General features: G+C 39.8%; 1 protein-coding gene across 1 annotated transcript in view; it reads right to left on the reverse strand.

The window, feature by feature from the left end:
- Nucleotides 1–27,575, reverse strand: part of LOC141133958 (dynein axonemal heavy chain 3-like) — a 3,453,856-nt gene that overhangs the window by 2,089,823 nt on the left and 1,336,458 nt on the right. Inside the window, exons 31-33 of the mRNA XM_073623563.1 lie at nt 14,083–14,220; nt 7,998–8,141; nt 6,179–6,343 (exon numbers count right to left, since the gene is read on the reverse strand). Coding sequence (XP_073479664.1) covers nt 6,179–6,343; nt 7,998–8,141; nt 14,083–14,220 — 447 coding nt within the window. The remainder of the gene's footprint in view (nt 1–6,178; nt 6,344–7,997; nt 8,142–14,082; nt 14,221–27,575) is intronic.

Raw genomic sequence — 27,575 nt, forward strand, 5'->3', positions numbered from 1 at the left:
CTCATCCACCTTACAAACCGTACCCCTCTCTGCCAATCCCTCCATTGGCTGCCACTTGCCCAACTAATTAAATTCAAAATACTAACATTAAGTTACAAAGCCATTCACAACCCTGCCCCCAGCTACATCACTAGCCTAGTCTCAAAATACCAACCTAATCACCCTCTTTGTTTCTCCCAAAACCTCCTGCTCTCTAGCTCCCTCATCACCTCCTCCCATATCCGCCTCCATGACTTCTCCCAAGCCTTCGCCCATCCTATGGAATTTGCTACCCCAATCTGTCAGACTGACTGCAAATGTATCTTTTAGGCGATCCCTGAAAACTTTCCTCTTCAGAGAAACCTATCCTGCCTCCATCTAACAACTGCACTATTTTCTCCATTAGCTTATCCCCCACAGCTATTACCCTTTTGCATAACTTGACCCTCCCTCCTAGATTGTAAGCTCTAACAAGCAGGGCCCTCTGATTCCCCCCTGTATTGAATTGTATTGTAATTGTACTGTCTGCCCTAATGTTGTAAAGCGCTGCGTAAACTGTTGGCGCTATATAAATCCTGTATAATAATAATTATAATAATTAATTGTAAGTAAAGTAGTAAGTTAATTAAATACCTTTTCATCTCTGCGTATGCAAAGGAAAATTAGGGAGCTCAAGCCCATAATGGAGATAATATTGACATGACCCCAAAGGGACCACAATGGAACTGACACCAGTACTCGCACTGACACTAAATATAATACACACTGAGCATAAAACTGCCACTAACTGACACTAACACGCACAATATCTAACATACTAACACTGACACCAACTGACACAGCTGCTAATAACTGACACTAACTGACAATAGCACTACTGAAATACCAACACTAATTGACACGTACATTGACACTGATGCTGACACCAACACTGACACTTACACTGACACTAACACTAACTAAACTTCAAGCCCTGATCTAGTTAATCTTTATTTTATTATTATTTTTTTTTTGTACAGGCTTCTCATCTAGCTAGGAGAAAAATATACAAAATATACATAACATATTTTCCTCTTCACAGAGGAGAAACAGAAATCACTTACATTGATAAAAACTGTGCTCAGCTCACTGTGCTGAGAGGTAGAGATCTGCATGGCTGGAGGAGATCACAGTAAGGACTCCACAAGCTGCATAAAGAACCAGTCAAGAAGGAGGACACCAGTGGCTACTACAGCCACTCTCTTCCACACAGTCAGCCCTACTATGTGGTAGTGCCGAAGGAGTGGCTGTGAACATTGCCGGTTTTCATCCTTCTTAGTGGATCCTTTACTTGGCTATGTGGACTGTGGATCCCCAAGTCTTTGCTGTGATCCCCTCTGGCCATGCTGACATGCACCTCTTACAGTGAGCTGCCATTTTGCTGGTTATAGCTGGTTCAGCTGCTTTGTTTTGTTGATAAACATAGGAGCTGGGGATTCCTCTTTATCGTACCCTTATCCTAGATAAGGGTCTGCTTTAGATGTTAATGGGGACACCAACACAACAAAAAAATGCCATGGGGGTTTCCCAATAGTTCCTACTAGGCCCTTCAGTTATGGTATGAATTTTAAGGGGGACCCCATGCAAAAAAAAGACATGATGTGCCCCCTAATTCTTTACTAGACCCCTATCCAAGAATGCAACTTAGCTGACCATGAAAGGGGAATTGTGAGTGTCCCAAATGCACAGCCAAAGCTCAATCTGAACCTAGGTATAAGGTGATACTGAGTTTGGGATTAACTATACCATTTTTGTGTTTCCTGATGAAACTTATCTGTGTGGTGTAATAACGTTCTTACGGGATGTCTCCAACTTACAAGCAGACAGTGGCTAAGTAGTCAGCACTACCCCCTGGCAGCACAAGCTTGTTGGTTCAAATCCCAACCACAGTACTACCTGCATGTTCTCACTGTGCCTGCATGGGTTTCCTCTGGGTACTCTGGTTTCCTCCCACATTCCAAAGACATGTTGGTAGGTTGAATAGCTCCAGTCTAAATTGGCCCTAGTATGTGTATGTATGTATGTGAGAGTTAGGGACCTTAGATTGTAAGCTCCTTGAGGGCAGGGGTAGATAAGAATGTATAAAAATATATTTAAGCACTGTGTAAATTGATGGTGCTATATAAGTACCTGTAATAAATAACAAGTACACTGTTTAATTGGGCAGCTATGAGAGAGAGAGCGAGACACTTGTAAGTGTGCTCTTGTGCAAAGCATTAGTAATATCTCATCTGAAATATGCAGTTCAGTTTTGGACACCCATTCACAAAAAGGATATTGGAGAACTAAAGCAAGCACAGAGAAGGGAAATCAAACTGATAAGAGGCATGGAGGAGCTCAGCTATGAAAAAAAAAAAAATAGCTGAACTAAATTTATTCTTTCTTAGGCCCCATTCACAGTTCAGTTTTTTATTAGTTGAATCTCAAAGCTCCAAAATGCTGGAGGAGAAAAAATAAAATATTCTCTATGAAGATGGTTCACATCTCCACTACAAGTTGCCTGAAGCCAAATGCTTGAAGCTCACAAAAAATTTGAGATTTTTTTGTAGCTCAAATTGGAGAGATTGCTATGTTTTTGAAGATTTTTTGTTCCATAAAAATGCATTGAGATGCTTAATTTTTGAATTTTTGTGTGTTTTGTAGCACTTTTTTTTAGCATTTTTCTGCTTAAATACAATATTTAAATGAACACAAATAATAATAATATGTATTATGAATAATAATAATAACAATAATAATAATAATAATCATAATAATTAAAATAATAAAATAAATAAATATATACATTTAAAAATAAATAAAATAAATTAATTCATTAATTTAAAAAATCTGACTCAAACCCTTAACCCAAAAATGTACCCCTTACCCTAATATTAACTACTAACAATAATTCTAAACCCTAACTCTAATATTAACCCCTAACTCTAACCTAACAAAATGTAAAATGTATAAATAATAAGTAAATAAATATTAATTAATAAATGAACCCCTAACCCTAACCTTTAACCCTAACCCTTTATGAAAAAGTAAAAAAAATAACAAATAAATAATAATAAATAAAGGATGAAGTAAAGCAGATGAAAAAGCTGAAAACAGCAAAAAAAGACGAAAGGGGTTATATTTTCTCTATTGGCTAATTAAAAAATGGCAAAGCTCAAAAACGCTTTAAAAAATGCTGTACACAAATGCTCAAAATCACGCATACAGCGGTCGAGCAAATACCTGAAAAAACATTAAAAAACGCAACGCTCAAGTGTAAATGCAGCCTTAAGAAGAAACAAGTAAGGGGGAATATGAGTACATACAGTAAATGGTCCATATAGTGAACTTAGTGTAGAGTTATTTACTTTAAGGTCCTTACAAAGCATGAGGGGGCACTCTTTACTTTTGGAGAAAAAGAGATTTATCTTCCAGATATGGAAAAGCTTCTTCACAGTAAAAGATGTGACAATGTGAAATAGATTACCTAAAGAACTAGTTCTGGTCAGCTCAGATTGTTTAAAAAAAAAGCTGGATGCATTCCTAAATGTACAAAATATAACTAAATATTAACATTAAGACGTAATAATTCCAGAGTTTGTTGATCCAGAGAAAAATTGATTGCCTCAAGAGATCAAGAAATTTATTTTTCCCCTTCTGGAGCAAATTGTACCATGTTTTATAGGGGTTAATTTGGCTTCCTCTGGCTAAACTGTTGGTATAGGGTTCTGTATATTTTTGCCTTTTATTTATTGTTTTCTCTTGACTGAACTAGATGGTTTTGTATCCTTTTCAGCCTGACCAACTATGTAACTATTTGACTATGTAACCAGTGCTATGGATGTTCATTTTATAAAATTGCTCACTTTTAAAAGTTTACTTCCCTCTGCATGCATTTTAAGATTTGTAAACAGAAATATATCTGTTGCAATACTTGAGAAATTGGACCACCTATTGTCAGCTTGTGTGTGTGGTGTTAAAAAATATGTACATTTCAGGAGCTTATTTTTCATTATTCACTATGTAACAGAGAAGAGCCTTTTATGTCTAAAGGCATCTGGAGAGCAACTATGGTTACAAAGCAGAGTAATAGCATTGCTCCACATGTGGTCTATAGTTACAGATTTCTCTGGGGAGATTTGACAGAGAAATGCTGCTGCTACATCTGTTTACCACATATATAATATATGATTTTAATGGATTGTATGCTGCATTATCACCTTATGATTATGTATACCAATAATAATGATGGTTATATTTTATTTATTTAACAGTTCCAAGTGTCTCCTTATTAACAATTATAAATACAAAGGTATAATGAAGTTTCCATTGTTTTCCTGTTTTTGTATTTAACCTTTAAATAAAAATTAAAAAAAGTATGCTTTAAGGCATATCCTTGTGGTCTGTTGTGGAGGGTTACTGCAATGCATTTCATTAAGGCAGCACATTTATTTATTTTGAATGGGCTGACATTGCAAAGTAACAGACAAAAAAAGTCCCTGCACCTATTTTTGAATGTAGTGCACTACATTGTGGGGTTTATTTACTAAAGGCAAATCCACTTTGCACTACAAGTGCACTGCAAGTGCATCTGGAAGTGCAGTCACTGTAGATCTGAGGGGGACATTCAAGGAAAATAAAAAAACAGCATTTTTGCTTGTACATGATTGGATGATAAAATCAACAGAGCTTCCCCTCATTTCAGATCTTTCTCTCAGATCTAAAGCGACTGCACTTCCAAGTGCACTTCCAAGTGCACTTGCAGTGCACTAGTAGTGCAAAGTGGCTTTGCCTTTAGTAAATCAACCCCTGTGTGATATGTTGCAATTAAGTTACATAAGCACCTACTGTAGTTGTGTATTGGGGTGCCTCTCAAAATAAATGGCACTAAAAAGTGTTACACAAAATTATTTGTGCTATCAAGCACTGCAGTAATGCAAAAGGAAATTGTTAAAAATATCCAGTTAAGGCATACATTTTTTCTTATAATAGGAGAACAGCTGCCATGCAACTGTCATCTGCACAAATTTCTGTACCCATTTCCATCATTCTAACTGAAGGTTCTAATCCCCTTTTATTCAGCTAAGATGTACTGAGGAAGAGCATTGTCTATACAAAAGATACAATTTATAGGAGACATGAGGCAATTTAAGAAACACAAAAAAGTGAGACTGTTCCTGATGATGTCCCATGAGACAAAATGTTGGGCAGAGCAAGGTTTGCATGGTGATGCACATGCAGGCACAAAAACAGGAAAGGCTAGTGGTGCATGGCTCCTTCACACTATTAGGTTTTTATCTCTTAGTGCTGGGCTGAACACTCTTTATTGTAAGTGCAATCTGTGTTTTTTTTTTACATATTTTAATTAAACATTTTTCATGCTATGCTTCATACAGGGGAAGCTTGGTGTTTGAATTCACACTGGAGAAAGAAGCACGCAGTATTTTTTTGGATCAGAACTTCATGCAGAAGTGGATAAAAGTTTGAACTGCCTAACACAGAGGGCATTCTCTCTCTCTCTCTCTCTCTCTCTCTCTCTCTCATATTATATATATATATATATATATATATATATATATATATATATATATATATATATATATATATATATATATATATATATGCGCACTGTCACTTTATGGAATTACTTTTGACCTTAATTAGTTGATGGTAATTATGCACCTGAGGAATGGCACTTTGTTAGCATATGGGTTTGTAATTTTTATATGTTAAATATTATATATTTTTTTGTATTAATGCATTGCACCTGTATGGTATTTGTGTGAATGACATACAGCCACTTAATGATCATTATATTGAGTATTAATTTACCATTTAACCTTAGCACTGTGGATTTCAGAAACAAATTCACCCGATTTGCCAATTTATTCACTTATAGTCACTGTTTACCTTTAATGCTGCCAAATTTAATGAATCACTGAAACAGAATTTATTTTTGTACTAGTTTACTATATCCCTTTCATCCCTTTCATGGGGAGCTTTTAGCATAACCAAAAGCCTTTCCAAGAATATATCAGGGACAGATCTGCAGCAGTAACATAATCTAATAAAAGCGTGCATATGCTGCATTTGGAAATTGAGGACCCTGTCACAATATGACATTTTGTGGAAAAAAAAACAAACCAACATATATATGAGAACGAGAGAAACATTTGCTGACTTGTATTATCTTCTTGATGAAGCAAGGGACTGGCTGCAGATTCATTTTCCTGGTGATTTCCCTGATGGACACTTCCAGACTGCCATGGTCAGGAGTTGGCACAATAACCCCAGGGAAAAGGTCAGAAATGATGCTATCAAAAAGCGGAATGTCATGCGACAAAAACTGCCAATTGAAAATAATAAGAAAAAAAAAAGATTAGAGACACTGAGCATTCAATGTACAAAGTAAATATATATGCCCTCTATGTCACCATGCAAATATGCAAATATTTTTTGAAATAAAAAATTCCAAATTGAGATATATATATATATAATATATATGTATGTGTATATATATATGTATGTGTATATATATATATATATATATATATATATATATATATATATATATATATATATATATATATATATATATATATATATATATATATATATATATATATATATATATATATATATTAGTAAGTAAAAACATTTAAAACAAGGTTCGACTAGAGCTGTAGTAAGGGAGTTTATAAACTGACCTATTAAATATTTTTTTTTCATTGTAAACATTTTTTTTTTAAATCTAAACATTTATTATAGAATATTTTTTTACATGATTGTTCTATAGTATTTGCAGAGCATAATGAAAGTCCAACAGTACCTGCTATATTTTTATATAGCAGGCATGAAAGGGGACATTGGATCCCAAATGTTTAGGTCTATTAGGTGAAGTGCAGTGACTACAGTTTAGCAGCTCTCATACACAAAGTATAATGTGGGACACACCTCAGGTGAAATCCAGGGGGTTTTAGAAGAGAAATGGCACCACATTAAGACTGAGAATTCATGATGCATTTATTACCTTATAAAACATAAAAGAGAAAAGAGAAGTTTTGGAAGTTCTCAGAGTCCTTCTACATAGGGTTTGATGAGCTGGTCAACATGAAAAGGGGTACTAAATAAGGTAAATATTTAAGAGAGAGCAAAGGTAGATAGCTTAAAACCTGCTCTTACAGCTGGGAGAGCTTGCTTTATAATATCTATTTCTGAAAGCTGTCAAGCCACTAAGAGGGAAAGTCGTTACACAGGGCAATTAACTCCAATGTAACAGCACTGATTGGCCAGTGCTATCAAATAAAGTAAGGCACATGCTTCACCATACCCAGATATATTAGAAAATTTCTTTGACTCCCAGTGCTGAATGAAGCATTGAGGAATCTCAGAAAAGGCAATCATATAGGAAATAAACAAAGCACAGGTTTTCTTTAAAGAGACACTCTTTGCCCATTCAGTGTAAAGTATGTCTTCTGATAGCCCCCTCCACCCCCTAGCAAGCTATATTCCCTGATACCCATGTGACAATACTTGGGCCTGAGCAGCCAATTGTCATTAGGAAGGCCTCAAGAGATTAGCTATGAAAATACAAAATATGACAGTGTCCCTCTAAGCCCAATGTAAATTGGTTATATGCATCCTAAAACAATTCTGTCCCTTTAAGCCTAATGTAAATTGGTTATATGCGTCCTAAAAAAATTCTGGACAAATCAACTAATCTTGAACATTCCAGAAAGGAAGCAGAGGCATTGTCTGCTGAAATGAATGCAGATGAATCCACTACTCTTTTCTGCGATGACATTTTAAAAGACACGTGGGGTCATAAACATTGCAATTAAGCTATAGCATGCAGTTTATCTTCTCTCTGCCTTGTAATTGTCAATCGATATGAAATGACGCTGGAGAAAAGCAAAACTGCAGAAGCTCATGCTTGCTGTCATACATTTTCCTTCTCAAAAGTACACATTATGGAAACAGTAGCTGTAGCTAGACCCTACCTTGGGCAGATTAACGTCACGTATTGATCGAAGCATCAGCATATCCTCCTTTTCATCTGGGAATTTAACCTTCAGGTTTCCAGCAGCTGTTAACACAGATTTAACTGCCCTCATTCCATAGTCATAGTGATGCTGGGAAGAGAGCTGAAGACAAATCTGGCTAGTTATCATAGAATTAATGATATCAAACTCTTCTTAGTCCAAGTGAAACCCCCCCTGTGGCTTTCAAAGACATTTAAATAGTCTCCCAGTATGCCCCAAAAAAGCTTGTACATTAATATGTCAGTAGTATAATACAGTTTATTGATATTACAATGAAAATCACTCTTATGAAAACTTTTAGCTATTCTCACATCCTTTATCTATTCTAAACTTCATCACATATCATAGGTTTGGTGAATATGGAAAATTCATACAGTGTAAAAATACGCTAACATTTAACATAGACAAGCAGTAAAACCTAACTACATTGCTTTAAAAAAAGAATTAGGTTTATTTGATAAACCTAACACAGGCTTTAAATACAGGAGAAATATTTTGACAAACTTAGTTTAAATATTTCTCCATCTATAAAGATTTTTGTAATAAATCAATAACTACTTATTTTTGTGATGATTACATACAATAAATAAGAAAAAGGCATGATTGCATCATTTTATTTATGATAAAGTAGAAAGGAATTAAAGCTGAAAAAAAGAGCAGTGCTGAGTATTTGGGTGGTAAGCATTGCATCAATTACACAGTGACAAGAAGCAGAATGAAGGAAGCTATGAATAATGGAATCACAAGGCACAAAGCGGATGGGATGTCAAGTCTTTGTGCAGCAGGTCATGTATTCACCCTAAAGGGTAATGGTTTTCTATCAGACAATAGCCCTATATCCATCTTATCACATTCCTCTGAAAAGTGCCTGGGCACAAAGTGGTAAGATAAAATGTTAGGTTGAAACAATACTAATATGTATAAATGGGGGGTGAGCAAGATGAGAAAACCTCAGGCAGAAAGTAATCTTATCTGAGAATCTGGGACTTGTTTGAGTGAGCATGGGAGCGGGTGGCGGAGCTTCTTAATAACCAGTCATAAAAGTAACTAAATTAATAAAGACATTTGTGACATGCTTTAATTGTTTGGGGGATGAATACGTATTAAACTATCAAAACATTGCGAGGATAAAATTAGATTCATTAATCAAAGCAAAGCTGGGAGCTGGCTGTGAAGACATGATGTAAATACATTTTCAGTTCTTTTAAACTCTGTCTACCTGAACACTGTAATATTTAATATTTTGTAATATATACAGTATCTCACAAAAGTGAGTACACCCCTCACATTTTTGTAAATATTTTATTATATCTTTTTATGTGACAACACTGAAGAAAATGCATTTTGCTACAATGTAAAGAAGTGAGTGTACAGCTTGTATAACACTGTAAATTTGCTGTCCCCTCAAAATAACTCAACACACAGCCATTAATGTCTAAACCGCTGGCAACAAAAGTGAGTACACCCTTAAGTGAAATTGTCCAAATTGGGCCCAATTAGCTATTTTACCGCCACGGTATCATGTGACTCATTAGTGTTACAGGGTCTCAGGTGTGAATAGGGAGCAGATGTGTTAAATTTGGTGTTATCGCTCTCACTCTCTCATACTGGTCACTGGAAGTTCAACATGGCACCTCATGGCAAAGAACTCTCTGAGGATCTGAAAAAAAGAATTGTTGCTCTACATAAAGATGACCTAGGCTATAAGAAGATTGCCAGGACCCTGAAACAGAGCTGCAGCATGTTGGTCAAGACCACACAGCGGTTTAACAGGACAGGTACCACTCAGGACAGGCCTCGCCATGGTCAACCAAAGAGGTTGAGTGCACATGCTCAGAGTCATATGCAAAGGTTGTCTTCTTCAGTGTTGTCACATGAAAAGATATAATAAAATAGTTACAAAAATATGAGGGGTTTACTCACTATTGTGAGATACTGTGTGTGTGTGTGTGTGTATATACAGTTGTATACAAATGTTTAGGAACCCCTGACAATTTCCATGATTGTCATTTATAAATATTTTGGTGTTTGGATCAGCAATTTCATTTTGATCTATCAAATAACTGAATGACACAGTAATATTTCAGTATTGAAAAGAGGTTTATTGGATTAACAGAAAATGCGTAATATGCATCAAAACAAAATTAGACAGGTGCATAAATTTGGGCACCCTTGTCATTTTGTTGATTTGAATACCTGTAACTACTTAGCACTGATTAATTGGAACACACAATTGGTTTGGTGAGCTCATTAAGCCTTGAACTTCATAGACAGGTGCATCCAATCATGAGAAAAGGTATTTAAGGTGGCCAATTGCAAGTTGTTGTTCTCTTTGACTCTCCTCTGAAGAGTGGCAACATGGGGGCCTCAAAACAACTCTCAAATGACCTGAAAACAAAGATTGTTCTACATTATGGTTTAGGGGAAGGCTACAAAAAGTTATCGCAGAGATATAAGCTGTCAGTGTCCACTGTGAGGAACATAGTGAGGAAATGGAAGACCACAGGCACAGTTCTTGTTAAGGCCAGAAGTGGCAGGCCACATAAAATTGTGGAGAGGCAAAGGATGGTGAGAATGGTCAAAAACAGCCCACGGACCACCTCCAAAGACCTACAACATCAACTTGCTGCAGATGGTGTCACTGTGCATCCTTCAACAATTCAGCTAACTTTGCACAGGGTGACGCTGTATGGGAGAGTGATGCAAAAGAAGCCTTTTCTGCATACACGCCACAAACGTAGTCGCTTGAGGTATGCAAATGCACATTTGGACAAGCCAGCTTCATCTTGGAATAAGGTGCTGTGGACTGATGAAACAAAGATTGAGTTATTTGGTCATAACAAATAGCAAAAGAACACAGCATTCCAAGAAAAACACTTGCTACCCACAGTAAAATTTGGTAAAGGTTCCATCATACTTTGGGGCTGTGTGGCCAGTGCCGGTACTGGGAATCTGGTTAAAGTCGAGGGTCACATGGATTCCACTCAATATCAGCAGATTCTTCAGAATAATGTTGAGGAATCAGTCACAAAGTTGTTATGCTGAGGCTGAATATTTCAACAAGTCAACGACCCAAAACACTGCTCAAAGTTTACTCGGGCATTTATGCAGAAGAACAAGTACAATGTTCTGGAATGGCCATCCCCGTCCCCAGACTTGAATATCATTGAACATCTGTGGGGTGATTTGAAGCGGGCTGTCCATGCTCGACAACCATCAAACCTTACTGAACTGGAGATGTTTTGTAAAGAGGAATGGTCCAAAATACATTCATATTTCTGCTAAAGAAGGCTCTACTAAATATTGATGTGATTTTTCTGTTGGGGTGCCCAAATTTATGCACCTGTCTAATTTTGTTTTGATGCATATTGTGCATTTTCTGTTAATCCAATAAACCTCATTCACTACTGAAATATTACTGTGTCCTTCAGTTATTTGATAGATCAAAATGAAATTGCTGATCCAAACACCCAAATATTTATAAATGACAAAAAAAAAACACCTACAAAATGCATTAGGCTATAAAAAACAATATTTTCAGTATAAATAAATCAGCACAATGACAAGTAAATTCTGATTGGTTAACTCAGATTACTGTTCTTTGCACTTTACCTTTTTAATCTACTAAGTAAGAGTGGCAGCAGAGTTACATCAGTCAAGATAAAAGCAAAGAAAAGTAGACCTATGCCGCGTACACACGAGCGGACTTTATGGCAGACTTTGCCCGGCGGACGGGATTTCGTCGGACAATTCGATCGTGTGTGGGCTCCAGCGGACTTTGTTTTCTCAAAAGTTGGACGGACTTAGATTTGAAACACGTTTTAAATCAATCCGTCGAAATCGAGTCCGGTCGAAAAGTCCGCTCGTCTGTATGCTAGTTCGACGGACAAAAAGCCACGCTAGGGCAGCTATTGGCTACTGGCTATGAACTTCCTTGTTTTAGTCTGGTCGTACGTCATCACGTACAAATTCAACGGACTTTGGTGGATTGTGTGTAGGCAAGTCCGTTCATTCAGAAAAAGTCAGTCGAAAAGTCCGCCGGGCAAAGTCTGCCGTAAAGTCCGCTCATGTGTACGCGGCACTAGAGGTAGCTGCTTATTGTTTGTTCATGCATATTTGTTTGCTTAAAGTCTGTCAAGCCAAAATCTTTTTTATAGTATTGGATAGTGTGTTTAAGGATTAGAACTTCTGTCAAGTTTTTTTACTAATAGCCTGGGCTCTGTTAGAGAGTTTTATCCTCATTTTCTAGATTGCTGACCGTGAATTCACCAGACAGGGTCACAGAAAGAAAAAAAAAATGACAGGGTGTCTAATCTTCCCCTACTCTACCAATTAAAGATTTTTTTTCCTTCAGCTTGACAGGATGTGAGGGTAAATATCTAAAATGGTGCTAAAAACACAATATAAAGCCACAATAAGTAAAATAGTCAAAGGGTATAAACAAACTAATACAAATGCCTACATTTTCTACTGCTGTCTTAGACCCCCAAAAAACTGTTACCTTCCAAAAATATCAAATACACACAAAATTATTTGAAATCTATCTTAGATCTTAATTCTGGCATTACATTGATAATTACGTCTTCTTTTAAACTTCAACCTATAGGTAAGCTTATAATAAGTCTAATGCCCTGTACACACGATCGCACATTCCGACAACAAAATCCATCGGATTTTTTCCGACAGATGTTGGCTCAAACTTGTCTTGTATACACGCGGTCACACAAAGTTGGTCGGAAATTCCGAATGTCAAGAACGCGGTGATGTACAACACGTACAACAAGCCGAGAAAAAGTTCTATGGCCAGTGCTGCTCTTCTGCTTGATTCTGAGCATGCGTGGCTCAGTGCTTGTGCGTCGGAATTGTCTACACATGATCAGGATTTACGCAAACGGATTTTGTTGTCGGAAAATTTTAGAGCCAACTCTCAAACTTTGTGTGTCGGAAATTCTGATGGAAAAAGTCCAATGGAGCGTAAACACGGTCTGAATTTCCAACAACAAGCTCCGATCTCCCATTTTCCGTCAAAGTCTGATCGTGTGTACTGGGCATTACCTGTGGATACCTTGGAAAGCACCTAAATATGCACCATTTAATACATACTGTCTTCGTCTCAGGTTGATGACTTTAGTGTCACACTGTACACTGAGTGCTGCAATGGGGGCTCCTGCACACATGCACAGGACTGACATTATCATGTCCAAGCCATTCAAGCGACCCGAGGGCACAAACCCAGATAGAAGTGCCAACAGAAGTGATAGCTCAGCACTAGATGGTTTCTTTTCACAGCTAAGTGTCATAATATGCTAATATGTGGTGCAGAATTAAATACTGCTTTAGGAAAGAGAGGCTCTTAGTTATCTAAATTTTTTTTTTTTTTTTAATATTTTTATTGAAAATTTTAAAGGTACAAACATAGTATAAATACACATCGTAGTCATAGACAGTCATGGCATACAGGTATTAAAACATGTGTAGTATCAATAACAGCATGATGGTTATTAATCTCGCATGGTTCAGGAAGAGAAAACCAACCTATAGTTTAGATGACTCTGAACTGGTCTGTAATATGTTTTACACTTGTAGAATGCTGATCATTAGGTTTGGTTTTGGTCGGCCCATATATATATTTATTTTAGTTGTATATGTGTTGGTATTGATAGGCAAAGTTTTTACATTTCATTAGCTTAGAACTATAACTATTAATATATCATCTTCTACATATAAGCTTTGACTTTACATTTATTCCCACAAGGCAAGCTAACGGTAGAATAATTTCAGAATAATTTCAGGCTCTGCAATTCATTATTTAAGAGAGGACTTAACTAAATGCTTAATTTGATGCTAAGAGCAGTTCTAGTCAAACTATGTATTTCTCCATGGTTTTTAAGTTTGATAATCATGACTGAAAAATTGTAGAGACCATAAATCAAAGCTCTAGTGTCCATGGGTGGGTTAGATAAATGATTATGTTTTACTATTGTCTTGTGTTCTGTTGTGTATAATTTTTTTAATTTATTATTAAAAAACAAGTGAGTCTTACCTGCTCAGAACATAATCTGTATGTAGCCACAATTTTAGCAGCAAGGATGTGTGCTGCGACAAAACCCATGGAATACAGAGAAATCTCAGCAATTAACATATAATCTGGCACCATCATAGCAACAGTCCGAAACAGAACCTATAATATTAGATATCGTGTTAACCATAATCTTTATATATATAGCCACATAATGAAACTATGCAATATTTTCCAATGATCCGTGATATCTGTGTGTGCATTAAATTTTAACATTAATTATTTTTGTATGGCAACATGAAATATGACTTTATGACTTTAGTTTTAAATAAGCTTTTTTTATTTCATAATTTTCAAAAATCAACAAAGACTTTCTAGTGTTCACATTTTAAAAGGATGATAGCTTGGTGGTTTTTGTTTTTATGATTGTCAGTCCCAGGGTTACAATAACAGTCTTTGCATAGGTGCTAGGAAACAGGAATGGAAAGGTTTAGATGTATACATTCGTTCCAGTGGATGGTTTCTGGAGATGTGTCAAAATGAAAATCTATAAAATAAAGAGGGGCTGTGTTGTTTTAGCTGTTTTAGGAAACTAGTACAAAAATGCTTTAGGTCTATGAAACAGACTCATTAGGTATAGAACAAGTTGTGCTTTTTTGATGATAAACATATTAACCTCATAATTGTAGTTAACACAACTGGGCATATTGTAAATGTGAAGTCATTTTACACAACAATCTCTAGTATAATACACACTGATCTCATAGCTTTCAGTGATGAGCTAGTCAATCTGGGTTGACGTACCACGCACATGTTGTACTTCCTTTACTAATGACAATAATCTCTCAACCACAGGCAGGGGGTGGACATGTCTTCTGTCATATCCTCAATTTGACAGAAAATACTTTTTTAACTTCCAGATTCCAGGAAATATTACTCCAAGTAAGTCTGTTTGGTGATCTATTTAAGACCCAACAGTGAAGGTAAGCATATATTTATCCAAGAGCTTAAATGCAAATTTAATTAGTTGTAACTTTGTGAGTTAGAATAAAGAAATATCATCATAACCACGTGGAGATGATCATAGACCAATTTTTCTGCAGTGTTTCTAGGGGTTTCTTGAGCAGTAAGCAGTGGTGGATTAATCTACAGCCTACACTTCCACTTTTTGTATTCCTCCCCCCCTCCAGTGTCACATTTGGCACCTTTCAGGGGGGAGGAGGGAGCAGATACCTGTCTAATACAGGTATTTGCTCCCACTTCCTGGCATAGATCATCGCGGTGATTGCGGTGACCTACGCCACTTCCGCCGCCTACTCTGTCCTCCTCCACCGCTGTATTCTGTGAGACACAGAATACAGTAGGGACCTGAGAGGACGCGCAGCGCGACTCGCGCATGCGTAGTAGGGAACCAGGAAGTGAAGCCTCATGGCTTCACTTCCTTATTCCCTTACCGAGGATGGCAGTGGCAGCAGCCGAGAGCCGAAGGACGGATCGGCTTCGGCTGCCGACACCGCGGGCTCCCTGGACAGGTAAGTGTCCATATATTAAAAGTCATCAGCTGCAGTATTTGTAGCTGCTGGCTTTTAATATTTTTTTTTCAGCAAACCTCCGCTTTAAGTAATAACACAAAACCACTTGCAAAAAATGGCCGTGGCACATTTATTGGTGTATTAAAATCAATAAACAATAATAACAACATTTGATAATTTTATTAATTCATAAAATTCTTAAATTTCAAACAATAAACTTTAAACAGCTCAGTGTTAAAGGACTCGAACATACAGAATTTTTATGACCAAAGTCCCCCTACAAATATTAAGGGTGACAGACCACATAACGTGCTTAGCGACTAGGGATGGAGGGTTGGGAGCTTGTTGCACCAACGCTAACTAGCTGAACACTGACGGGAATACTCCTTTGAGAGAGTCCTATATATAATAAGCCCCTTTCCAGAACATTCCCAGGGGTCACATGACATTCTGGGAAATTCCCAAATGTCATGTGACCATGTTTCCTACCCCCAATCCCATTTGAAATTTTCTTAAAGGGACCTTGTCCCTAATACAGTAAAATGTACATAAACCTAGATTTTTATTTATTTATTTATTTTTTTAAGGAGGGGTGACCATATACCCATGCTGTCAGTCTCAAAGCCTTAAGCCTTTCTGGTCCATGGGAATGCAGGCCGCACCTACCCTCCCTGAATACCACAAAGTCAAATGCCTATTTAAATAAAAACACAAAACCACTTGGCAAAAAATTGGCCGCGGCACGTTTATTGGTGTATTCAAATCAATAAATAACAATAACAACATCTTGATCATTTTATTAATTCAGAAAATTCTTAAATTTCAAACAATAAACTTAAAACAGCTCAGTCTTAAAAGACTCGAGCATACAGAATATTTATAACCAAAGTCCCCACACGCCAGGTTTGAAATCTCAAGCACGGCCTACCCCACAACCATGGCCAATGCAATGCAGTTTTGCAACCCTACATTAAAGATGTCTACTACTATTTCTGACAGATGAACTCCCTCTGATCTATATAATCCAGCAAAGCCACCCTCTAAATTGCTATGTCTATAGGGAAAAAACTCCAATGTGTGGCATGAATTTTTCCATATACTTGTTTAAATGTTTCCTAATTTTCTCAAAATTTTTTAAATGGGCATCCTGCAGCCATATGGGCTGAGGAACTATCTCTGAAAAAATTATTCTGGTATTTGGGGATGCTAACTTGAATCTATGGAGGTCACGTTTTATCATAAACACAAGATCCAGTGTTCTTATTTTCCCAACATCGTTTCCCCATAGGTGAATGATTAATACATCAGTCAGCCATAACTCAAGCAACCTGAAGAGCACGGATGAGCTTGATATTCGGGTCGAACATAAGTTCGACTTGAACATCGGGTGTCCGCCTGTTCACCGAAGAGTGAATATTATGGGGCATTCGCAGCAAATTCAAGCGCCGTGGAACGCCCCATAATGCACTGCGAGATCGCAGTGCATTGCTGTATAATGATTGCCAAAGAATGCACCTAAACTGCATGCTTTTGGCCAGTCATTGCACCCTCTGCTAAGAGAGCCATAATTGGCCAAAGGCAGGGTGCCTTTAGCCAGTCATAGCTCAGGGGGATTAAGTCCACGTCCCACACTATATAAGGCTGATTACACAGCGGTCGTGTGTAGTGCTGTTGGTGTGGACAGAGAGATAGCTTAATTTGGATTAAGCAGGCAGGTTATTCAGTTAGTGGCAGTGAAATTGATATATATATATATATATATATATATATATATATATATATATATATATATATAAAGTCAGTCTAGTATACAGTATCTCACAAAAGAGATTGTAAATATTTTATTATATCTTTTCATGTGACAACACTGAAGAAATTACACTTTGCTACAATGTAAAGTAGTGAGTGTACAGCTTGTATAACAACGTAAATTTGCTGCCCCTTCAAAATGACTCAACATACAGCAATTCATGTCTAAACCGCTGGCAACAAAAATGAGTACACCCCTAAGTGGAAATGTCCAAAGTGGGCCAAATTAGCCATTTTCCCTCCCCAGTGTCATGTGACTCAGAAGTGTTACAAGGTCTCAGGTGTGAATGGGGAGCAGATGTGTTAAATTTGATGTTATCGCTCTCACTCTCTCATACTGGTCACTGAAAGTTCAACATGGTACCTCATGGCAAAGAACTCTCCGAGGATCTGAAAAAAAGAATTGTTGCTCCACATAAAGATGACCTAGACCATATAGCAGTTTAACAGGACAGGATCCACTCAGAACAGGCCTCGCCATGGTCAACCAAAGAAGTTGTGTGCACGTGCCCAATGTCATATGTGTCTTTGGAAAACAGACGTATGAGTGCTTCCAGCATTGCTGCAGAGATTGAAGGGGGGGTCAGCCTATCAGTGCTCAGACCATACGCCGCACACTGCATCAAACAGTTTGCTGAAGACAAGCAGACTAAGGACATGAATTACTGGAACCATGTCCTGTGGCCAGCCCAGTCTGAGGTCCTGAGCACTCGGAGAAGGTTTTCATCCAGGATATCCCTGTACTTGGCTGGATTCATCTTTCCCTTGATTGCAACCAGTCGTCTTGTCCCTGCAGTTGAAAAACACCCCCACAGCATGGTGCTGCCACCACCATGCTTCACTGTTCGGACTGTATTGGACAGGTGATGAGCAGTGCCTGGTTTTCTCCACACATACCGCTTAGAATTAGGGCCAAAAGTTCTATCTTGGATTCATCAGACCAAAGAATCTTATTTCTCACCATCTTGGAGTCCTTCAGGTGTTTTTTAAGCAAACTCCATGCGGGCTTTCATGTGTCTTGCACTGAGGAGAGGCTTCTGTCGGGCCACTCTGCCATAAAGCCCTGACTGGTGGAGGGCTGCAGTGATGGTTGACTTTCTACAACTTTCTCCCATCTCCCGGCTGCATCTCTGGAGCTCAGCCACAGTGACCTTTGGGTTCTTCTTTACCTCTCTGACCAAGGCTCTTCTCCCCCGATAGCTCAGTTTGGCCAGACGGCCAGCTCTAGGAAGGGTTCTGGTCATCTCAAATGTCTTCCATTTAAGGATTATGGAGGCCACTGTGCTCTTATGAACCTTAAGTGCAGCAGAAATGTTTTTGTAACCTTGGCCAGATCTTTGCCTTGCCACAATTCTGTCTCTGAGCTCTTCAGGCAGTTCCTTTGACTTCATGATTCTCATTTGCTCTGACATTGACAGCACTGTGAGCTGTAAGATCTTATATAGACAGGTGTGTGGCTTTCCTAATCAAGTCCAATCAGTATAATCAAACACAGCTGGACTTAAATGAAGGTGTAGAACCATCTCAAGGATGATCAGAAGAAATGGACAGCACCTTAGTTAAATATATGAGTGTCACAGCAAAGGGTCTGAATACTTAGGACCATGTGATATTCCAGTTTTTCTTTTTTAATAAATCTGCAAAAATGTCAACAATTCTGTGTTTTTATGTCAATATTAATGAGGAAAAAAATGAACAATACAATATAACAAAGAGTGGAAAATGTAAGGTGGAAAATGTAAGGGGGTCTGAATACTTTCAGTCCCCACTGTATATATCCAGTGTTTACTCGATATTCGGTCAGTGCAGGCAGTGTATTTATATATATATATATATATATATATATATATATATACATATACATATACATATACACACACACACAGTCTCTATATATATATTCTGCCTCTGTTTAACAGGGGCATGTAATTATAATTCTCGATATAATATTTCACAGCAGGGCCCGTTCCTGTGCCCAACAAGAGTAATGCCGCGTACACATGATTGGATTTTCCGACAACAAATGTTTGATGGGAGCTTGTTGTCGGACATTCTGACCATGTGTAGGCTCCATCGGACATTTTCTGTTGGAATATCCGACAAACAAAATTTGAGATCTGGATCCGTTCTTGTAAATTCCGATCATGTGTACACAATTCCGACGCACAAAGTTCCACGCATGCTCTCAATCAAGTACGAGACGGAAGTGCTCATTCTGGTTAAACTAGCATTTGTAATGGAGATACAGTACCTGACCGCGAGATTGTGTTTCCAGCGCGATCCCATCGCGCTGGTTCTCGGCAACAGGGTACTGTGCATGTCGCGCTGGCTCACTCATCGGGAAAGGAAAACTTTTTTCCTTTCGCGATAAGCGACAGGCAGTGCTGACAGCTGTCTGGTATGAATCCTGAGGGGGAACGCCGCACCGAATTTTAACTTAAAAAAACGGTGTGGGTTCCCCCCAGGGGCATACCAGGCCCTTAGGTCTGGTATGGATTGTAAGGGGAACCCCCTATGCTGAAAAATCGGCATGGGGTCCCCCCAAAATCCATACCAGACCCTTATCTGAGCACGCAGCCCGGCCGGTCAGGAAAGGGGGTGGGGATGAGCGAGCCCCCCCTCCTAAACTACGGCTTGGTACGCCAAGCCATATGCTCTCAACATGGGGGGATGGGTGCCTTGGGGGAGGGGGCGCCCTCCCCAAAGCACCTTGTCCCCATGTTTATGAGGACAAGGCCCTCTTCCCAACAACCCTGGCCGTTGGTTGTTGGGGTCTGTGGGTGGGGGGCTTATCGGAATCCGGGAGCCCCCTTTAATAAGGGGGCCCCCAGATCCCGGCCCCCCACCCTATGTAAATGAGTATAGGGTACATCGTACCCCTACCCATTCACCTAGGGAAAAAAGTGTCAATAAAAAAAAACACAGTACACAGGTTTTAAGAGTAATTTATTAGGCATCTCCGGGGTCTTCTTCTGACTTCGGGGGGTCTTCTTCCGACTTCTCCCGGTGTTCCGCCTCTTCTCCCGGGCCCCTCTGCTATCTTCTTCCAGCTCTTTTGCCAGTGGGGAACCCAGTCTGCTGCGCTGTCTTGTCCTGTCTTTTCTTCTTCTTCTCTTCTCTTCTTCTCTTCTTCCGATGTTGACACGACGCTCTCTCCGGCTGGAATGCTGTGTGTGAGCTGCGGAGCCATTTATATAGGCGGTGACCCGTGCCCCTTTGTGACGTCATGGTCCCAGCATGCGCAAGGACTCTGGAGTCATAAGGGGCGTGACCCCAGAGTCCCTGCGCATGCTGGGGGGCGGGGTCACCACCTATATAAATGGCTCCGCAGCTCGCACACAGCATTCCAGCCGGAGAGAGCGTCGTGTCAACATCAAGAGAAGAGAAGTAAAGAAGAAGAAAAGACGGGTCAAGACAGCGCAGCAGACCAGGTCCCCCGCTGGCAAAAGAGCTGGAAGAAGATAGTGGAGGGGCCCGGGAGAAGAGGCCGAACACTGGGAGAAGTCGGAAGAAGACTCCCTGAAGTCGGAAGAAGACCCCGGAGCTTCCTAATAAATTACTCTTAAAACCTGTGTACTGTGTTTTTTTTATTGACACTTTTTTCCCTAGGTGAATGGGTAGGGGTACGATGTACCCCATACTCATTCACATAGGGTGGGGGGTTGGGATCTGGGGGCCCCCTTATTAAAGGGGGCTCCCGGATTCCGATAAGCCCTCTGCCTGCAGACCCCAACAACCAATGGCCAGGGTTGTCAGAAAGAGGCCCTTGTCCTCATCAACATGGGGACAAGGTGCTTTGGGATGGGGAGGCCTGCAGGGCACCCCCCTCCCCCAAGGCACCCATCCCCCCATGTTGAGGGCATGCGGCCTGGTATGAGGGGGGGTGCTCGCTTGTCCCCACCCCCTTTCCTGACCAGCCGGGCTGCATGCTCGGATAAGGGTCTGGAATGGATTTTGGGGGGACCCCCACGCCAATTTTTTGGCGTAGGGGGTTCCCCTTACAATCCATACCAGACCTAAGGGCCTGGTATGCCCCTGGGGGAACCCACACTGGTTTTTTCATTTAAAATTTGGCACGGCCTTCCCCCCCAGGATTCATACAGTTGTCAGCACTGCCTGTTGCTTATCTCGAAAGGAAATAAAGTTTTCCTTTACCGATGAATGAGCCATCTCGGTACTGGCTCCCGCGACGGGGCTCATAGGTGTCAAATCTCGCTGAGATTGACACAATATTGCGGTCACCTACTGTAGCACATTCGTCACGCTGCAAATTTTAAAATCTTTTAATACAGTGCATTCTCTTCTTCTTTATAATGCTAGAATAATGATGTTGTTTTGAGTTCTGACAAACAGATTTCTTTATTATTTTTCGTGATCTCATGAATAATCTTTTATTTTTTGTCCGATCTCCATAATAATGTTTAGAATTTTTGTTTATTTTTTTTTGTTTTTTTTATCCAGATCTCCTATTTTTATTTTATTTTTTATAGTGATCTCCATAATTTTTTCTTTCATTTTGTGTCAAGTTACCACAACTCCATTATTATCTTGTATTTTTAACCTCAACGAGGTTGGTGTTGGTGTCCCTTGTTAATTTAACATTGTATTTTTGAAATGTACCTGCCTACTCACAAACAAACTGTCCTTTTTGAAGTAAAACACATAGGTAAGTATTTGTGAAAAATAAATAGCCATTTATTATGTGTCATAACAAAATAAAGAGGAAGGCAACACTGGAGAAACTGATGAAATTTGTGAAGCCTTTGTACCCCAGAGCAGACAATTAATTTACAGTCAAAATTGATGGCCTGAGGAGTCCTTATAATAGTGAGCACAATCCGGACCAGGACTACAAGAAATCAGGAACAGCAGCAGATGTTTATCTGTCCCCAGGCTGTGGTCTTACAACAGCCTGCATCTTTTGTCAGACCAGACTGAACCCAGGCCATCACTTTCTTGTCTTCCTTTCACGCTTCCTTCCATGCGTTCTTCCAGGCTGTGGCTCTGGTGTTGTAGTTGTGGCGGGAGGTGGAGGAGGAGGACCATGGTTGAACTCACAAATGTGGCTTTGGCTTGTGAGTTCGCCCCTCAACCCCTTATTTAGGGCTTCCTCACATAAGAGGCGATGACCCTCCTTCATTTCTTGCATTTTGCAGGCTGCCATGTAGACATAGTTCTCTTGAATATTGAGGGGAGGTTCTGAGGGCCGCAGTAGCTTTCCAAAATAAGCCAAGTGCTGCCTCCTCCAGGTTACTCCTCTTCCTGGGAATTTTTTTTGGAAGGTGGAGGGGAAGGACCTGGGATTCGGGCAGACTACTGGGCCCGGCCCCCTCTTGGCTGCCACTTACCCTGGCCACCTCATGGCTGCCACTTTCCACAGCCTCCTCCTGGCTGAGACTTTCCTGTGTGTGAAAAAGGGACATAATTTTTTTGGTTCATCAATCACACACAATTTTCAGCTCATGACTGTTGCAAATTGAATGTTAAGAAATAGAAAATACTATCATTCTGACCCCAGCATGTTTTATTCTTGTCCCAATCATTTGTGGCCACTACTGTCTATTGATATGTAAAACACTTTGTAAAATCAGAAATTACTGATCAATAATAACATCTAGTTAACATCATTAATTATTTGACTAGAAATATGTTGAACAATGCTATACCTGGCTCAATCTGGGCTCCTCCACTCTTCCTGGCTGGAAGGCCCAAGTTGAATGTTGGATGCCTCAGTTGAGGTGGAAGGAAGCCTTAAAGGAAAACTGGAGAGTGCTGGCCTGGGTTCTGCCTGGCCTGCCAGAAAATTCAGTCTGTCATAGTACCACAGCCTGGGTACATAAATGTCATCTGCTGCAACTCCTGATCTCTGGGAATCCTGGACCTTCTTGCGCTCCCTATTATAAGTGCTCCTCATACCACCAATTAGGGCCTTCAAATAGGGGATGTCTGCCGTGGGGATCACCGGCTTCACGAATTCCAGCAATGTATCCAGCGCTGCCTTCCTCTTTGTTTGATTGTTATAAAAGGGGTGGTTTATCAGCCACAGACAGGGCAGCTCCCTGTACATATCAATGACTATGGGGATAAAGTCCTGATCATTCAATAGATCCATTTTCTCTGCAAGACACAACACAAGACAAACCCTAATGTCAGGCTAAACTCTCCTAATCTTGTCCCAATATAGGCCTCAATCTATAAGCAGTATAGGCTGCTGATGCACCAAGTTAAAATTGTACCTTTGTTCAAATGATCGGCGCTTCCGATACTCCTTCCTCCTCTCACAGATCGTATGTACGATGTACGCATGTTACGCTTTATATACACTGCGCATGCGTGAAATTCTGCCCACCCCTGATGTTCTTTCTAGTCTATTCCCCGCCCTTTGTCTTTCGGCGCAGTGGGAGAGCACATGGCAGAGAAAGAGCAAGTGCATGCAGAGGAGATCAGCAATGACGGAAGCCCAGAGCCACGAATGTCCCGATCCCGGAGGAGATTTAAGGCCTCAAATATGTCCTTTATAGAGATGGTGGAGATGGTGGACATCTTGAAGAGCACTGACTATGATGGGAAGCATGGACCTTACCCAAACCCAAATGTGAGAAAGGCCAAAATCATGAGTAAGTTATAAAAAATCTGCACAGGAATTTTGGGGTACGACGATCCAAGGATCAATTGAGGAAACGCTGGTCAGAACTGAAATTGAGGAAGCAAGATCAATACAGAAAGATCAAGAGAGTTCTTCAAAAAAGTAAGTAGTTGTTGTGTGTTCCTATTATTTTTATTACTTGCTGCTCCATGTGCTTTTCTTTACTGTTGTAAAACAGAACAAACTTTTTAGGGTGTCCCATACAGGTGCTCCGGTGGATACTAGGGGTGTCTCCATGTGTGAAAATTGTACAAAAAAGGTAAGTATTCCAGCTTTAGAAAGGGAAAAAAATCATGTCTTCAGCTTGGAACTCTGCCAAAAAGACACTTCCAAGCAATGTTTCATATTACTATTTCTGGCCTCAAATATCTGTGTGCTAAGTATACCTTTTTTTATTCACATAGGGGAGAAAAGACTCGGGACATCTGAGGACACCAGGGACCCCCCACCGCCGAAAGAAAAGCAAATCCCCACACCACAACCAGAAGATGTGGAGGAAGGAGAGGTTTATGAAGTGGGCGAAATAGTGACCACAACAGGTGAGTGTCTGAGACCACAGCTTCAGGTAATAGATGGATGCCTGCATATTTATAATACATGGTGTGTTTTTTAATTTTAGGTGATGTGGATGTTGTGGAAGAAGATTCGCATTTCACAAGTGCAAGTGCACACGTCCTCATTAGGGAGATCATGGTGTGCAATCGTGATTTACAAAAGATCAAGGAAGACATCAATGATATTGAAAAAAGACTCAAAAACATCATTGATGTTTTAGGCCGAATCTAAAAAAACGCCTAAAGTCTTAATTTTTTTGATATTTTTCACCAATTTTTTTAGTATCTTGAAAGCCAAATTTTGAAGATGCACACATTGTATCAACATGTGCTATCTGCCATCACGGGATATCAATGTACGTGCTTGGTGGGTGCAACCCCTTCCTCACAACTAGGGATGAGCTTCGAGTTTGAGTCAAACTCATGTTCGACTCGAACATCGGCTGATCGCTATTTTGGCGAACAGCGAACAATTTGGGGTGTTTGTGGCAAATTCGAAAGCCACGGAACACCCTTTAAAAGTCTATGGAGAAATCAAAAGTTCTAATTTTAAATGCTTATATGTATGGTATTGTCATAAAAAAATGTTTGGGGACCTGGGTCCTGCCCCAGGGACATGAATCAATGCAAAAAAAAGTTTTAAAAACAGCCGTTTTTTCGGGAGCAGTGATTTTAATAATGCTTAAAGTGAAACAATAAAAGTGTAATATTCCTTTAAATTTCGTACCTGGGGGTTGTCTATACTATGCCTGTAAAGGGGCGCATGTTTCCCGTGTTTAGAACAGTCTGACAGCAAAATGACATTTCAAAGGAAAAAAAATCAACTCAACACAAATCAAAAAACTACTCGCGGTTATTAATGAATTGCCAGTCCGGCAATACACATAAAAGTTCATTGATAAAAATGGCATGGAATTCCCCACAGGGGTCACCTGTTACGTAACGGGTGACCTCGCCCCCCTCTGACGTCACGGGGAATGCCACAGGAAAGTCCCCATCAAGTCCCCGTGTGTCAGAGGGGGGCGGGGTCACCGGGTGGCCCCGCCCTCCGTTATTTAAGAACCGTCAGAAGACGAGAAGCGTCACACAAGGAGAGCCTCCCATCGTGGATGCGGAGCGGCCTGAGAAGAAGAAGGGAAGAAGATGCCACGGAGGAAGATGCTAGACAAGAACACCGGAGGAAGAACCAGAAGAAGAAGATGGTGGAAGAAATTGAAGGAAGATAGAAGAAAGAAGATAGGAGATAGAAGTAAGAAGAAGCATTTAATTAAAGGAATTGTCAAAAACTGTCTCTTGTCATTTTTAACATTTTTGACAGTTTTTTTGTGAAATGGTAGGGGTACTTTTGTACCCCCCTTACCATTTCACACAGGGGGGGCCAGGATCTGGGGGTGCCCTTGTTAAAGTGGGCCTCCAGATTCCGATAAGCCCCCTGCCCGCAGACCCCCACAACCACCAGGCTTGTGGGGATGAGGCCCTTGTCCCCATCAATGTGGGGACAAGGTGCTTTGGGGGCTACCCCAAAGCACCCTCCCAATGTTGAGGGCATGTGGTCTGGTACGGTTCAGGAGGGGGGGCGCTCTCTCATCCCCCCCTTTTCCTGCGGATTGCCAGGTTGCGTGCTTGGATAAGTGTTTGGTATGGATTTTTGTGGGGACCCCACGCCATTTTTTTTTTATTTTGGCCGGGGTTCCCCTTAATATCCATTCCAGACCTGAAGGGCCTGGTATGGAATATGGGGGGACCCTCATGCCATTTTTTTTTTAAATTTTGGTTCGGGGTTCCCCTGTGGGGAATTCCCATGCCATTTTTATCAATGAACTTTTATGTGTATTGTTGGACCAGCAATTCATTAATATCCGGGAGTAGTTTTAAATGACTTTTTATCCTTTGAAATGTCATTTTGCTGTCAGACTGTTCTAAACACAGGAAACATGCGCCCCTTTACAGGCATACTATAGACACCCCCCAGGTACAAAATTTAAAGGAATATTACACTTTTATTGTTTCACTTTAAGCATTATTAAAATCACTGCTCCTGAAAAAACAGCCATTTTTAAAACTTTTTTTTGCATTGATCCATGTCCCCTGGGGAAGGACCCAGGTCCCCAAACACTTTTTATGACAATAACTTACATATAAGACTTTTAAATTAGCACTTTTGATTATTCATGTTTGTGTCCTATAGACTTTAACAGTGTTCACGTGTTCGAACAAATTTTTTGCCTGTTCGCATGTTCTGGTGCGAACCGAACAGGGGGGTGTTCGGCTCATCCCTACTCACAACTAAAGTAGCTGAGAGGAAGGGGTTGCATCCCCGAAACACGTCCATTGATCCCCCATGATGGGAGCTAGCACATGTTGACATTAGGCATGGGTTCAGGAGGGAAATCCCCATTTTGACTCTCAATTTGTGTGCATCTTCAAAATTTGGCTTTCACAGGGGTGACATCACCCCATCTGATGAAGGCAATATCAACACAGTTTGGACACACTAATGTCTGATATTGCCTTCACTTTGTCAAAGTTGAACGTTGTAAGTTCCTGAGTTGTGTATTGTTTTATGGTTTTAAACATGCCTGTTTTAACACAAAAAAGGCTATTTGTACTGTCAAAAACAAAAATGTTATTACTAAAATATGTTGGTTTGTTCAAAAACCCTTTTCTAACACACATGTGAATGTGCACAGAGTAAAAAGTTTTCTACTCAATAATGTGTGACTTCTTCTTTCAATGCCCAATATCATTTTTTGGACTAAGTTGGTGTTTACACTGAAATGCGGGTTATTTACTAAAGGCAAATCCACTTTGCACTACAAGTGCACTTTCAGTGCAGTTTCAAGTACAGTTTCAAGTGCAGTTTCAAGTGCACTTTTGCAGTGCACTTGTAGTGCAAAGTGGATTTTCCTTTGTTAAATAACTCCCACAGTGCTTTATAATTTGCCACAATCATGCCCTTTTCGTGACTCTGCAAAA

This window comes from Aquarana catesbeiana, linkage group LG03 (assembly GCF_042186555.1).
Source record: "Aquarana catesbeiana isolate 2022-GZ linkage group LG03, ASM4218655v1, whole genome shotgun sequence".
Lineage (NCBI taxonomy): Eukaryota > Metazoa > Chordata > Amphibia > Anura > Ranidae > Aquarana > Aquarana catesbeiana.